The sequence below is a fragment of the Primulina eburnea genome, chromosome 1 (assembly GCF_022965805.1).
Source record: "Primulina eburnea isolate SZY01 chromosome 1, ASM2296580v1, whole genome shotgun sequence".
Lineage (NCBI taxonomy): Eukaryota > Viridiplantae > Streptophyta > Magnoliopsida > Lamiales > Gesneriaceae > Primulina > Primulina eburnea.
This window is the reverse complement of record NC_133101.1, coordinates 53,715,102-53,728,052: the sequence shown is the minus strand read 5'-3', so window position 1 is coordinate 53,728,052 and position 12,951 is coordinate 53,715,102. Positions and strand designations below refer to the sequence as shown.

At 34.6% G+C, this 12,951-nt stretch overlaps 2 protein-coding genes across 6 annotated transcripts; both read left to right on the top strand.

Moving 5' to 3' along the window:
* On the top strand, window positions 1–2,382 carry LOC140831334 (rho-N domain-containing protein 1, chloroplastic-like). 2 transcript variants are annotated; one of them, XM_073195093.1, is made up of 2 exons: window positions 1–158; window positions 1,011–2,382. In XM_073195093.1, exons 1-2 carry the CDS (start codon window positions 116–118, stop codon window positions 2,105–2,107), a joined length of 1,140 nt encoding a protein of 379 aa, XP_073051194.1. In that variant the 5' UTR covers window positions 1–115; the 3' UTR covers window positions 2,108–2,382. The 2 variants fall into 2 exon arrangements, with proteins under 2 accessions (XP_073051194.1, XP_073051188.1); XM_073195087.1 differs by having other exon boundaries at window positions 6–158; window positions 987–2,382.
* A 5,921-nt stretch (window positions 2,383–8,303) lies between these two features.
* LOC140831297 (U-box domain-containing protein 3-like) lies at window positions 8,304–12,744 on the top strand. 4 transcript variants are annotated; one of them, XM_073195078.1, is made up of 4 exons: window positions 8,304–8,765; window positions 9,879–10,158; window positions 10,376–10,492; window positions 10,606–12,744. In XM_073195078.1, exons 2-4 carry the CDS (start codon window positions 9,883–9,885, stop codon window positions 12,487–12,489), a joined length of 2,277 nt encoding a protein of 758 aa, XP_073051179.1. In that variant the 5' UTR covers window positions 8,304–8,765; window positions 9,879–9,882; the 3' UTR covers window positions 12,490–12,744. The 4 variants fall into 4 exon arrangements, with proteins under 4 accessions (XP_073051179.1, XP_073051178.1, XP_073051181.1 ...); XM_073195077.1 differs by lacking the exon at window positions 8,304–8,765 and adding an exon at window positions 8,912–9,375; XM_073195080.1 differs by lacking the exon at window positions 8,304–8,765 and adding an exon at window positions 8,912–9,461.
* Window positions 12,745–12,951: the final 207 nt, after the last annotated feature.

Sequence of the window (12,951 nt, the reverse complement as noted above, 5' to 3'; positions counted from 1 at the left end):
CTCACACAGTAACATTAAACACACCATTGAAATACCACTGCCAGAGTTCGTCACGGGTCGACCCACGTAAAATCTACACCGCCGTTTGAAGAATTTCCTCGTGCAGCTTCTAGGCATGTCGCATCACTCGGTTTCGTTCGTTTGGAAGATTATTCCAGGTAAACGTTTTGTTTAGAAATGCACGATTGTGTTTGTGCAAAGCATTTAATGCATGTATTAAGTTTTTGCTCTCAAAGTTTCGTGCTTGAGAAGAAATGCCTGCATATCTGGTTTCTCATTCGTTAATGTTCGTTTTCGTTTGTAAATGAATTTATGTGAGGATTTTGTTTCTGCCTGGGATTGTGTTTTTGGCTGATGCTCGTCATCTGTTTGACGAAATGTTTGTGTGAGTGCATTCCGTGATAGGCCTTAGCATGTTGTTTCGGTTATTTGTGTGTATGAAGCTGTGCCGTGGTGGAGGAGATGATACATGGACTAAATCTAATGCTGATTTGAGCATTGGGATGTAAGGGTGTTTTTATTTCTATCGATATGATTTTATGGTGATAGGTCTGTTTCTAATTGGTGATTATGATTGTTGTTGTGGAGGTAAGTTGAAAATCTATTTTGACTGAGAAGAAACTTGGAGTTCTTGGTCTCTTGCTTGGCTCCACAGTCATGAACTTGGTTCCACTGGTAGTATAACTTGTGTAATCCTTGTTATTGCTATTTTTTAGCTTTCAGCATGCCGTTTAAACATAGCATGAGATGGTGCTTGTAGTTTATGGCATTCGAGGTAAATACTGGAAAAATGTTTTGATAATCTTTCTGAATTCTACTTATCCTTAATCTGTGCGATTCTTTTATAGGATTTGTCAAAAATTGTAAAGATGCTGAAATTATATTGTTTATCAGTCAATTTTCTAATTTTAATTTTGTAAGAAATTGTTCTTTTGTTTTTTAAATTCTTGGTTGTAAACTTCTAACTAGAAATTAATTTTTTTCAGAAATATTTCTTAACCTCGATGCAGGATATGTGCCACATGATGTTAGGTGTCAGACCTACTCAGGAGTGTCTGGAAAAACAGTGGGAATATTATTCAACTCTTCTCGTGGTGACCACAAACTCAATTCTGATGTAAGGTGTTTATCATTGAGACATGCTTCTAGGCACACATCTTCTGTATGTCATGCCAGTACTGGCAATTATCAGAGAAATTCAGATTCCTTTAACCGAAAAAGGTCGGGCTTTTCCCGGAATAGGAATAGGCACAATGAAGAGAGAGATGGGCATGAAGATCTTGAAGCATCTGAAACGGTTCCATCAAAAAATGGACGACCCTTGCTTTCTGTCTCTGGAAACCAAAAGTTTCAGGGAACTGCAACTCCTGGCCCTAGAGAAAAAGAGATTGTTGAGTTATTTCGAAAGGTGCAAGCACAACTTCGTGAAAGAGCAGCAATGAAGGAAGAAAAGAAGGTTGAGGAATTACAAGGAAAAAACAAACAGAACGAAACTGTTGATTCTCTACTCAAGCTTCTTAGGAAACATTCAGTTCAGCAAGGAAAGAAAAGCACCAACGGCTCCAGAAGCAAGGAATTCATTCTTGGTGAACCTGAACATGTCTCGTTAACTGAAGAGAGAAGCACAAACATCTCAGATTATGATAATAGTGTGAAACACAAGACACAAGAAAGCCCAGATCCACTTCATAACAGGCCGAAATCAAATTTCCAAAAACGTTCACCGGTCCCTGAAATCAAGTTCCAGCCCAAGGATTCTGATGACTTAGTTACTCCAATCTCGCAGGGCAATCTAGATGGTAATACAAAAGGGCTGACATTGGAGGTCGAAGCTGAAAACAGTCTTGAACTCAATATTGAATCTGATTTTGATTCTGAATCTTATGTGGAGCCACTTTTTTCAGAAGGAAACGTGCTTGATGAGATGACGGAGGATGAAGCTTCTCATATTTATGGTGGCGAGTTTCTGGATGCAGCAGAAGCTAGCGATTTAAGTGCAATGAAGCTGACTGAATTGAAAGCTCTTGCCAAGTCTCGTGGCATGAAAGGATTCTCGAAGTTGAAAAAGTTTGAGCTTATCGAATTGCTGAGCGAGAGCTTGATCTGATGTTGTCTCCTCGTGGGGAATAGCCACTAAGTTTTCGATGCTGAGATTTTTCTCATGTTTCTCTTAATTAATTTTCTCGTCAGTTTGTTCTCTCCTCCAACATCCCCTGTAACTTTTCACCCTTTTGATTCTGGAAACATTTGTCATGTTACTTATTTTTGGTGAAATCCGTTTCTAGTTAGTGAAACCCGTGAAACTTTGATCACAAAACCAGCATGTTGGTTTATTCGCTTGCTCTCCAATCCATTCTATGAAAGTTCCATTTGTGGTGTTCATGGATGGAGTGGGGACAGACGAAACATAGCGAGAATAACGTCGGCCTGGTTTTTTGTCCGTGATTGGAGTCATGTTGGAGCTATGAGAGAAATGTGGTTTGATACTTAGATGTATGTCAAAGTTCTCGATAAAGTGTGCATGGAATGGTAACAGAAACACACACAGTGTAATGAATCAATACCTTTGCATCATTTACAGTCCGAGAGATAAAAATAAGAACTAGTGTGTGATGAGAACTACATTAAAATCAGTCGTTACAAGTCACAATTAGGACCACAATCAAAATATACAACTCATGTGACGAATTATAATACTAGATAAAAACATTGCAATTTAAGTTTATATTCAAATAGAATGTACTTGGATGGATGGATGGATTTCTCAAAATATATTACTTGAATCAATTACATTTGTTTCGATAATCATGAATCATTTTGATTTGATTTTGAGGGTCTGTATTAGCTGCCTATCCTATCTATGACTACTACAAAACAAGGTTTACAGCCCCATTTTAAGTGACAAAAGAGCCTAAATTTGTTTATGCTGATGAGAGTTAGAGCACATTTGGTTTCTTCTCTTCTAAAGCCTTAACAAGCAAGTGGGTTGTGGCCAGCAGATTTGGGTTCATATAGACTAGTTTAATCATTTAAACTTTGTTGAAATTGCAATTTCTCGTTGGATTTTGACCCAAAAATAATCGTAGTTAGTATAGTCTAACTTTGAATTGGATAATCCTTGTAGAAGTTTCAATTTTTAACTTTAGTCCCACCATTATTATAATCATATTTCTTTATATTTTTGTGAATTTTAGATGTACTTACGTGGATTACAAGATTTTGGAGTAGTAAAATATTTTTAGTATAAAAATTAATATTTTTTTATGAATTGGGTCGGGTCGGAGATCTATATCACAAAATTGACACATGAGATCATCTCACAAAAAATTTATGTTTTTTACTATATCTGTTTGCTTTAACTTTTTTGTTTCAACTAGGCATGCTTATCGGTTTCACGGTTCCAGATTGGGTGGTGCCGGAACCGGTACATGAACCGATTCAAATATTTGACATGTTCGGTAATTTTTAGATCGGTTACTGTCCGGATCAGACCAGTTCTAAGTTCCGTGTTCGACTTTATTATTTTTAACATAAAATTACTTTTATTAATGAACATTTTTTTATTTAGTATTTTGAGTTGAAACAATACTGACTAATCTTAAAAATAAAATAATTGAAACATGGAAAAAACTTGTGTGAGACGGTCTCACGAGTCGAATTTGTGAGACGGATCTCTTATTTGGGTTATCCATGAAAAAGTATAATTTTTTATGCTAAGAGACTTTTTATTGTGAATATGAGTAGGGTTGACACGTCTCACATATTAGTATCCGTGAGACGGTCTCACATGAGACTCACTCTTGAAACATTGATTTTACAATTGAAGATCTAAAATTCATCATGATTTATTAAAACATATTTTGAATATTCCGGATCTTGGTCGGAACTTGAGCTTTGAAATTAATCTATTGCTCCAGCTGTCTTATTCTTTTTTCGGCTGCAACAATCTTGTAGTCATGTTAACATGGAAAGTGTTCTTTGGCTTTAAATTAGTTCTTTGTTTACCAATGATTCTTCCACGTAGTGAAAAAATGCTGATTCGGAAGCAACACTTGAACTTTGAATGGGTAGGACATCTCTTGCAATTGCCGCTAACACGGGATAAAAAAAAACTTCCACCAATCATGGACATCGAAATTCTCCGTAGTCACAATAAATTGGCTTAGATAAATTTGGATCTCATTATAATTTGTTGTTATCACATATTTTCTTTTGAACTTTTGTCATTTCAAACTTTGAAAGAAATTGAGTGATTCAGTTTTGCTTTTATATGTCGGTCTCTCCTCCAATTGCGCACTCGGTTCATCACATTGTTCACTAGCATATAAATCAAACAATTCTTGGAGAAAATGCACGATTGACTTCTTTTGATCGTCAACATTCATCTGAAATTTTTTTAGCATAATTGAAAAAAAACATGCCTAATCCTCCTTGATTTTGACTTGAATCAAGTAATGTTATTAAACCATGCACAATTCGGATATTCTCCCAATATTTTTTTTAAAAAAATTTCATCTTTGAAATAAAATCACGCATAAAATAATCATCACGATATTCGATAAATTTATAAAACATATTGAAACACAAAGATAAAAACATGGTTGAAGTAGGGTAGTTAATGCCAAAAAAATTCCGTTACTTCTTTAAGAATTTCTCATAAAAAACACATTTACTCAAAATATTCCAATCATCGTCAGTCAGCGTTAAAGATTTTACCGCAATTATTGTAATATGTAATAATTAAATTTTGAAAACATAAAAAAGTATAAAGCAAGTGATATAAAAAAATTCCATCTAATTCAATAGGAAGATGAAATTTTTAAAATTTAATTCCGTTTGTTTTGACTAGTGTTTTCTAATCACGTTCATGTCTTCTTTCACGTAATAATTTCTCACATAATTTGAATTTTTCTATTACAATCGACGTATGCTCGTCACAAACGCATTTAACACATAAGTTGATAATATTAAATATAACATGCACATCTAACATGAAACAAATTACCATCTAAAATTGATTTTAGTGAATCTTTAGATATTTAATCGCAAGAGTATTGACATTCGCATTATCTAATGTGATCAACATTATTTTATTTTGTACGCAATAAATCTTAAAAATATTTAAAACATATCTAGCTATAGTGTATGCGTTGTATGACGATTTTAAAAGATCTAGCGCTAAAATTATTTTTTGCATAGTCCAAGTTATATCAATCCAATGGGATGTAACAACAAGATAAAATTCATATTTCAAATTAGTCCAAATATCAGCTGTTCAAACTAATTATATGAGAAATATTTGAAAGATGTTATTTTAATGTTTTTTTATATTTTTTATAAACATCACAACAATATTTCTTAATTGTGTGCCTAGAAATATTGTGAAAACCAAGTTGAATAATATTAGTAAATTCAACAAAACCTTCTTATTCAGGTATTATAAAGACAAAAACTTGTGTGAGACGGTTTCACGGGTCGTATTTTGTAAGACGAATCTTTATTTGGGTAATCCATGAAAAAATATTACTTTTTATGCTAAGAGTATTACTTTTTATTATGAATATGGGTAGGGTTGACCCGTCTCACAGATTGAAATCCGTGAGACGGTCTCACATGAGATCTACTCTATTATAAAAGGTTAACAACATTTGGTAACAAATTTTAAGATGGTTTTTTGAGAAATTTCTTTTGTAATAGTAAAAGCTTTACCACTTGAAGGATTAATTTGGAGTTTCGTTGGTTCCCTACTAAATGGTTGTAATGTATCATAGTCAAGTTTGTGTATAATAACTAAATGTTTTTTCTAAGTGCTGATATCACCGGAACCACCACCTGTTTTGTAATAACATCTCGTTTTTCAATTTTTTACATACAGTAAAAGAGTTTTTCGTACATTGTTATTCAATATCAAAGTAATCTCAAATTTTGCTTCGGTTTGCTCAAGTTGTTGTCGTGCTCGTTGACATTGTGTTTCTTTCTCAGGTGGACGATGGTGTCCTTACATCTTTGTTGAGGAGTTTCATGGCTTCTTCCCCCTCGTAATCAGGTTCGGCTTCATCAAAGTCGGAGAAGTAGCCAAAATGTTCATCAAAGTTGGAAACATATTCACCTCCACTCAAAATTGGGGGCCAAATAGTAAAGTGACTGAAATCCAAATATTTAATTTTACAATTGGCCTGAAAACGGCTACTGAAATCCAAATATTTAATTTTACAATTTGGCGCCCAATTCCGGCTACTGAATCCATTGCGATTGTGTAGCCTGCAGCTGTTGGCCCAAAGGTCTTTTATTTTTATTATTATTATTTTAAAAAAAATTTATGCGTTCCGGATCCAGTTACGGGCTGGAACCGGGTCGGAACTGGTTGAACCGATTCAGAACATGCTGAACCGATTCAATATGTTAAACCTTAAATTACGGTTTCGGGTCCGATTCACCTTTAGCGGATCCCGGTTCCGATCTTAACGGACCTCTGTTCTTGGCTGGTTCTAATCCGAGCTGGTCTATTTAGTATGCCTAGATTCAACGATGAATTTAATTTAAAATCATATTTTGACAAAAAGGATTTGGCGGACTTCCCCTTTAATATTTTTTGTATGTCACAACAATTTCAAATTCATATATTCAATATTAAATATTTATTTTTTTTCATTCAAATGAGCCTATTTCGAATCATATCTAGGGAGATAACGATGCGGTTTTGCGGTTTTTTTAAAAAAAAAATTCAAACCGAATTGTCATATGCGGTCGGTTAGTATTTAAAAATAATAATTGCGATTTTACATGTAGAATCAGTCTTACAATTTTGAGCGGTTGCTGTCAGTTTATAGTTTTTTTAATGAAAAATATTAGAACATACATTTTAATTTATTTGAAAACAACAACAATATTGTGTCTTCAAGTATAAAATATTGTTCAAATCACAAAGATAAATGTAGATAAAACAATAATCAAGATTCAAAATTAAGTTAATAATTTAAAAACACAACACACTGACAACAAAAATGACATTTACGCTATTTATCTTTCTTTACTTTCAAATTTTAAACAAAATATTGTTGTAAAAGAAATAAATACTATAATAAAATACTAATATGAAGAATAATTAAGAACAATACAAGTTTTTTTTTGTAGGATTAATAATTTGAAGAGAATTGAGATATAATGAATGATGACTTCTTTAATTAAATATGTTGTTTGCAAATTATTATAATATTAGACCAAATATTATGGCAAGTGGCTTAAGCAGTGTTGAAAAAAGAACAACTGAACCGTATATGCGGTGTAGTTTGTGATTACTATTTTTAATCACGATTATAAAATATTAGGAAAACGATGCGGTGCAATTTGATTTGGACAGTTATGGTGGTTAATTAAAAAAATTAGGGGTGTTCATCGGTCGGTTCGGTTCGGTTTTCGGTTTTTTATTTCGTTTTTTGGTTTTACAAATATATAATCCGATATCCGAACCATTTTTCTTCGGTTCGGTTTTCTACCGAAATGGTTCGGTTATTTCGGTTTTGATACAATTATTTAAATTAATAATATAAATATATTATAAAATATAATATATTATTTTTTAAAATGATTTCTTAGTAAAATATTTAAATATAAAGTACAAATGAATTACATAAACAACAATCAACTAAGTATTATTCAAAATAATTCTTCATTCACTAATATCATCTCAATAAATAATATAAAATACAAATAACATTATTAATTTAATTAAATTTCGGTTTTTTCGGTCGGTTCGGTTTTGACTTTATAATCCGAAACCGAACCAAATTAATTTCGGTTTTAACATTTAAATCCGAATTATAAAATTCGGTTTTCGGTTCGGTTTAGTGTTCGGTTTTTTCGGTTTGGATTTTCGATTTTTTCGGTTTTATCCGAAGTTTGAACACCCCTAAAAAAAATTGATTACTTCTAACCATAACTATTGTTATTTTAATCTATTTCTCAAATAAAAGGGATGTAACTTTCTATATTTCATGCTAAATATAAATTGGCCCTCAAATTTAATGCTATTTGTAGAGAGAGACCTGTCCCTCCTCCACACCTCCACATTATATACTGTACTTGCCGATGGTGCTGCGTATGACTGGAACATCTCGTACGATTTGCAGCTGGAAATGGCAAATATTATTTTTCTTTCTTTTTTGTCACAAAAAATTGTCATTTCATAAAATAAATACGAGTCTTTTTGGATATCACCCTTTTCACCATTCCCAATAATTAATATATATATATATATATATATATATATATATATATATATATATATATATATATATAGATATGAAATTTATGATGTTCTCGTTGATGCCATGATTACAGATTCCTTTCTACTCTCTTTATCATCTCTAACCCGTCATAGATACTAAATAATTGCTATAAAAAATGATTGTCAAGCAGTCATATCATTAATCGATTCGTTTCCACAGCCAGCGAATCTGCATATAAAGGGCCCAGAAATTCGACCGCCGTCTTCTATTTTTTTTTGGGCCCTTTGCTTTTTCTTGGTGTTTCCTGCCTTTTCTTTTTTCTGAATTATGAAGCAAAGTGAAGAGGGTTGGCAAGAAGTCTTGGTTCAAAGCAAAAATATTGGTTTTTCAATTAGATTTTCGCGCTGATTTTGATGATCTTGGTAGATCAGAGTCATGGGCTCTCATGTTAATACCTGATTCCTTACTGGAATTCATCAAGATCAGTTCTTTTCCTTCCTTTAAGTGTCTAGACTCGAGGAAATAAATACAGCAGAGGTACATTTTTAATCCGACTTTCACATGCTTTTACTTCTTTTTTCATGGATTAAGAGGAATTTAGGGGACGCAAATTTTATGGGGATGTTGGACACGTGTTTAAAATCACGTTTTAGTGTGAATTTACAGGGTGGTTCTAATCACATTAGGAACGGTAAAACTATGAAGATTTCCCTTTCCTCTGTCGGTTTCTTCTCACAAGTGTCGCTTTTTCTCCCTTAAGCAAATTGCCAGATGCTGCTTGTGTTATTAAATTTTATCATTCTTGGCTTGAAACGAGATAATAAGATTTGAAAAAATGTCGGCGGTGTGCAGCTGTGAAGTGGGCTTAGATGTTTCTTTTTTAAATTTTTTTTTATAGGCCATTTCCCTTTGTGTTTTAAATTTTTCTTATTTCTTTTCAGTAGAATTTTGGCTAGTGTCCAAAGACACACTCTTTTGTCAATATGTGTGGTGGCATACTTTTGCGCAATGCAGATTGGCTTCATGGAGTGCTAGTTTGTTTACATGTGACAAGTTCTAATAATTCACCACTAATAAAACGTGCCATGTTGATATTATTGCTTCGGAGTTTTGTGGATAACAATGACTCCTAATGTGATATGATGCTGTAAACGTAATCGAGTGACATTTTCCAGTTTTATTACACCGTTGTTTCTAACTTTTAAGTCGGACATCTTCTGAAATCCACGGGTGGTAAAGAGAAGATCTTGTGATCGCCTGAAAGTTTTCTTTTTCCAAATATAATCACCTTTTTGCTTGTTGTTGGTAAATGCAGAATTTACTGTTTTCTTTCCCACGGTGGTTGTTGATTACCTAGCGTTTCGTTTTACTGTGGTTTAATTTCTTTATATTTCTGTTTGCTGGCAATTCTGATGGTATGATTCTTTGTTATGGTAAATTTGTTTCTTAGTATTTTTTGAACCTGAAAACGAACTTTTTGGTGAAATTCTAGTGTGTGAATTGTTGCTCACGTTGCATTTTGGTAGACATTTTCGGCGGTCTCTTCCTTTTCCGCTTTGTCAGTTGATTTTATGCAAATGCATGCTCTTGGTGCTTTTTGATTCCCGCTTTTTGATTCTATCGGTCTATTTTCTGTCGTTATGTAAACAGGTCAATGGACTTGACGTCATTACGAAGTCTTCTTAACAGTATATCTCGCTTCATTCATTTGGTATCATGTTGTGCCTCTGGGAAAATTCCAGTCGAGGAGGAATACAGAAGTATAGCAGCTTTCTTGAAGCAATTGAAGCCAGTACTTGATGATATCGCCGATTGTAAAGATACTTTCGATGAATCTCTAGCTAAAGTGTGTGAAGAATTGGATTCTGCTGTCAATGGGGCTAGAATGTTACTTGAAAAATGGTCTCTGAAAATGAGCAAGATTCTTTGTGTGAGTAACTTGACGCGGCTTTCATAGTTTTCTTTGTTTCGAGCAATCTAAGATTTATCATCGGAAATGAATACTGTAACCTTCTGTAGACAACCACGAATCAGTGTCACCATATAAAGTTCAAAGAAGAATATGGAGATGTTTGGAGTATTATATAAGTTGTGCACTTGTGCTCTCTCAAAAAATTATCTTAACATATTCCCGTTGTCTCTTTCAGGTACTAGAAAGTAAGCCCTTGGTGATTACAATTCAGATTTCCATAGTCAAGCTATCTTGTGTTTTATACAGAATATCTGTGTCATCACCAACCACTTTGAGTCTATCTCGCGCTCAGGTACCAACTACATTTAATTCTCTCTTTATGGGAAGCTTGTTGATCCGTTATTTCCCTTTTGTTTTGGCATCTTCATTTTACTAAAAAAATGTCTAACGTTAGATTCAATTTAGTTATGTATGCAGGAATCTCAGAATTTGAATCTCGGAAAAGTGTCAGAATATATAGATGCGATTGTTAAAAGCAAAAAAGGAGGAGATATTTTTGGCACCGTACATCTTATGGCAATTATCGAGTCCCTCAACTTGAGATCAAAACAAGAATTCTTGAGTGAGTGTATTGCTTTGGAAAAGGAAAAACAGAAAGCGGAAGACAATAGAACAAAAAAGGGTTCGGATCAAATCCCTCAGGCTACTCAGCTTATGAGTCATATTCGTGATTACATGGTTCGCGAGAATGTTGAAGACATACACGGTATTCAGATTCCTCCATATTTCCGCTGTCCCTTATCTTTGGGACTCATGTTGGATCCTGTAATCTTGTCCTCTGGCCAAACATACGAGTGTGGTGCCATTAGAAAATGGCTCGATCATGGATTAGAGACTTGCCCCATTACTCATAAGAAACTCTCTCACAAAAATCTTATTCCCAATTGTACAGTTAAAGCTCTTATTTTGAGTTGGTGTGATGAAAATAAAGTAAAGCTCTCCCGCAACCCTCCATATATTGTCTCAGTTGAACTTCATTCAGAAGAAATTAGTAATCAAGATGGTCTCCAGTGTTCAGCGCAAACGAAAAATTCATCTTTGGGATCAAACAGTTCTCGACCTATTGAAGAAAAAAACGGTGTTGACATAGAGGAGTCTGAGAAATTCGATCAATCGTCCCCGGAACATTCATCTATTCACAGCCGGAGTGAATCAGCATCAAGTGCTGTTTCAAGCATCGAGTATCTCCTGACAGAATCAACTGAAATTTCAGGGATATCCACAAAGCAAGATGATGCAAGTGAAAAATCAGGGGATATAACATCTGCTTGTCCCACTTCCTCAGTTTCAAATAAAATTTTCAGGGAATCTCCTTTAACTGGGAAGCAGTGTCTCAGCTTGGCCGTAAACGGAAATCATAGAGACTCATTGAGGACACCATCATTATCGTCCGAGGCAGGGTCTAATGATTTGACTTCTACTTCCCACATCGAAAAACTGGTCGAAGACTTGAAGAGCGAATCAACCGAATTGCAAACTGCTGCTGCTGGAGAATTACGGTTTCTTGCAAAGTATAATGTGGAGAATCGCTTCATTATAGGTCAATCCGGGGCAATTTCCCCATTAATCTCATTGTTAAACTCTGATAAGGAGCTCATCCAGGAACAAACGGTCACCGCAATTCTTAATTTATCGATTAATGAAAAGCTCAAGGCCAAGATTGGAGAAGAAGGTGCTCTAGAACCACTTATCCACGTTTTGAGAACCGGAACATCAGAGGCCAAAGAGAATGCCGCAGCTGCTCTTTTTAGCCTCTCACTTTTAGATGACTATAGGATGAAGATTGGTCGATCAAGTGCAGTCAAGGCATTGGTTGATCTATTAGGAACAGGTTCTATCAGAGGACAGAAAGATGCTGCGACTGCCTTATTCAGCTTATCTATATTTCATGAAAACAAGGCTCGCATCGTTCAGGCAGGAGCTGTAAAACATTTGGTTCCATTGATGGATACAGAAATGGCCGATAAAGTTGTAGCTCTTCTCGCCAATTTGTCCACTATCGAAGATGGATGCACAGTTATTGCTCGAGAAGGGGGGATACCATCACTTGTGGAGGTTCTAGATACCGGAACTCAAAGAGGAAAGGAGAACGCCGCTTCCGTGCTGATGCAGCTGTGCATTAACAGTAGCAAACACTGTCGGAATGTTTTGCAAGAAGGAGCTGTTCCACCCCTTGTCGCACTGACACAATCTGGAACTCCAAGAGCTAAAGAAAAGGTATGCATGCAGCAGAGCTCCAGTTATCTCATAGTACTGCTAGATACTCAAATCGACATACATAGCTTATGAGCTCAAAAATGTAAGTTCTTGTTCATTTCATTGATTCAAACATGCTCAACAGCTTCTTAATCACTTCCGGAATCAACGGGGGAGTCCCATGGCAAGAGGGAGATCGTGAAATAACAAGATTCACTCGTTCATGTTTTCTTTTGCTGTCTTTTGTGACTATTATTGGCACATTTGTCTGCGGAGATGTTCTTGCCTTGTGGTTTGTTTGTTCATTACATAGACTGCACATATGCTCAAAATTCAAATCCATCGTGCTTTTTTAATCAATCGATTTGTTTTTAAAGGAAGCATTTTTTTGTGAGACGAGTTAACCTACCGATATTCACAATAAAAAGTAATACTCTTAGCATAAAAACTAATATTTTTTCATGAATAACCCAAATAAGATATTTGTCTCACAAAATACGACTCGTGAGATCATCTCATACAAATTTTTATCCAAATTAAAAATATCTACAAGTG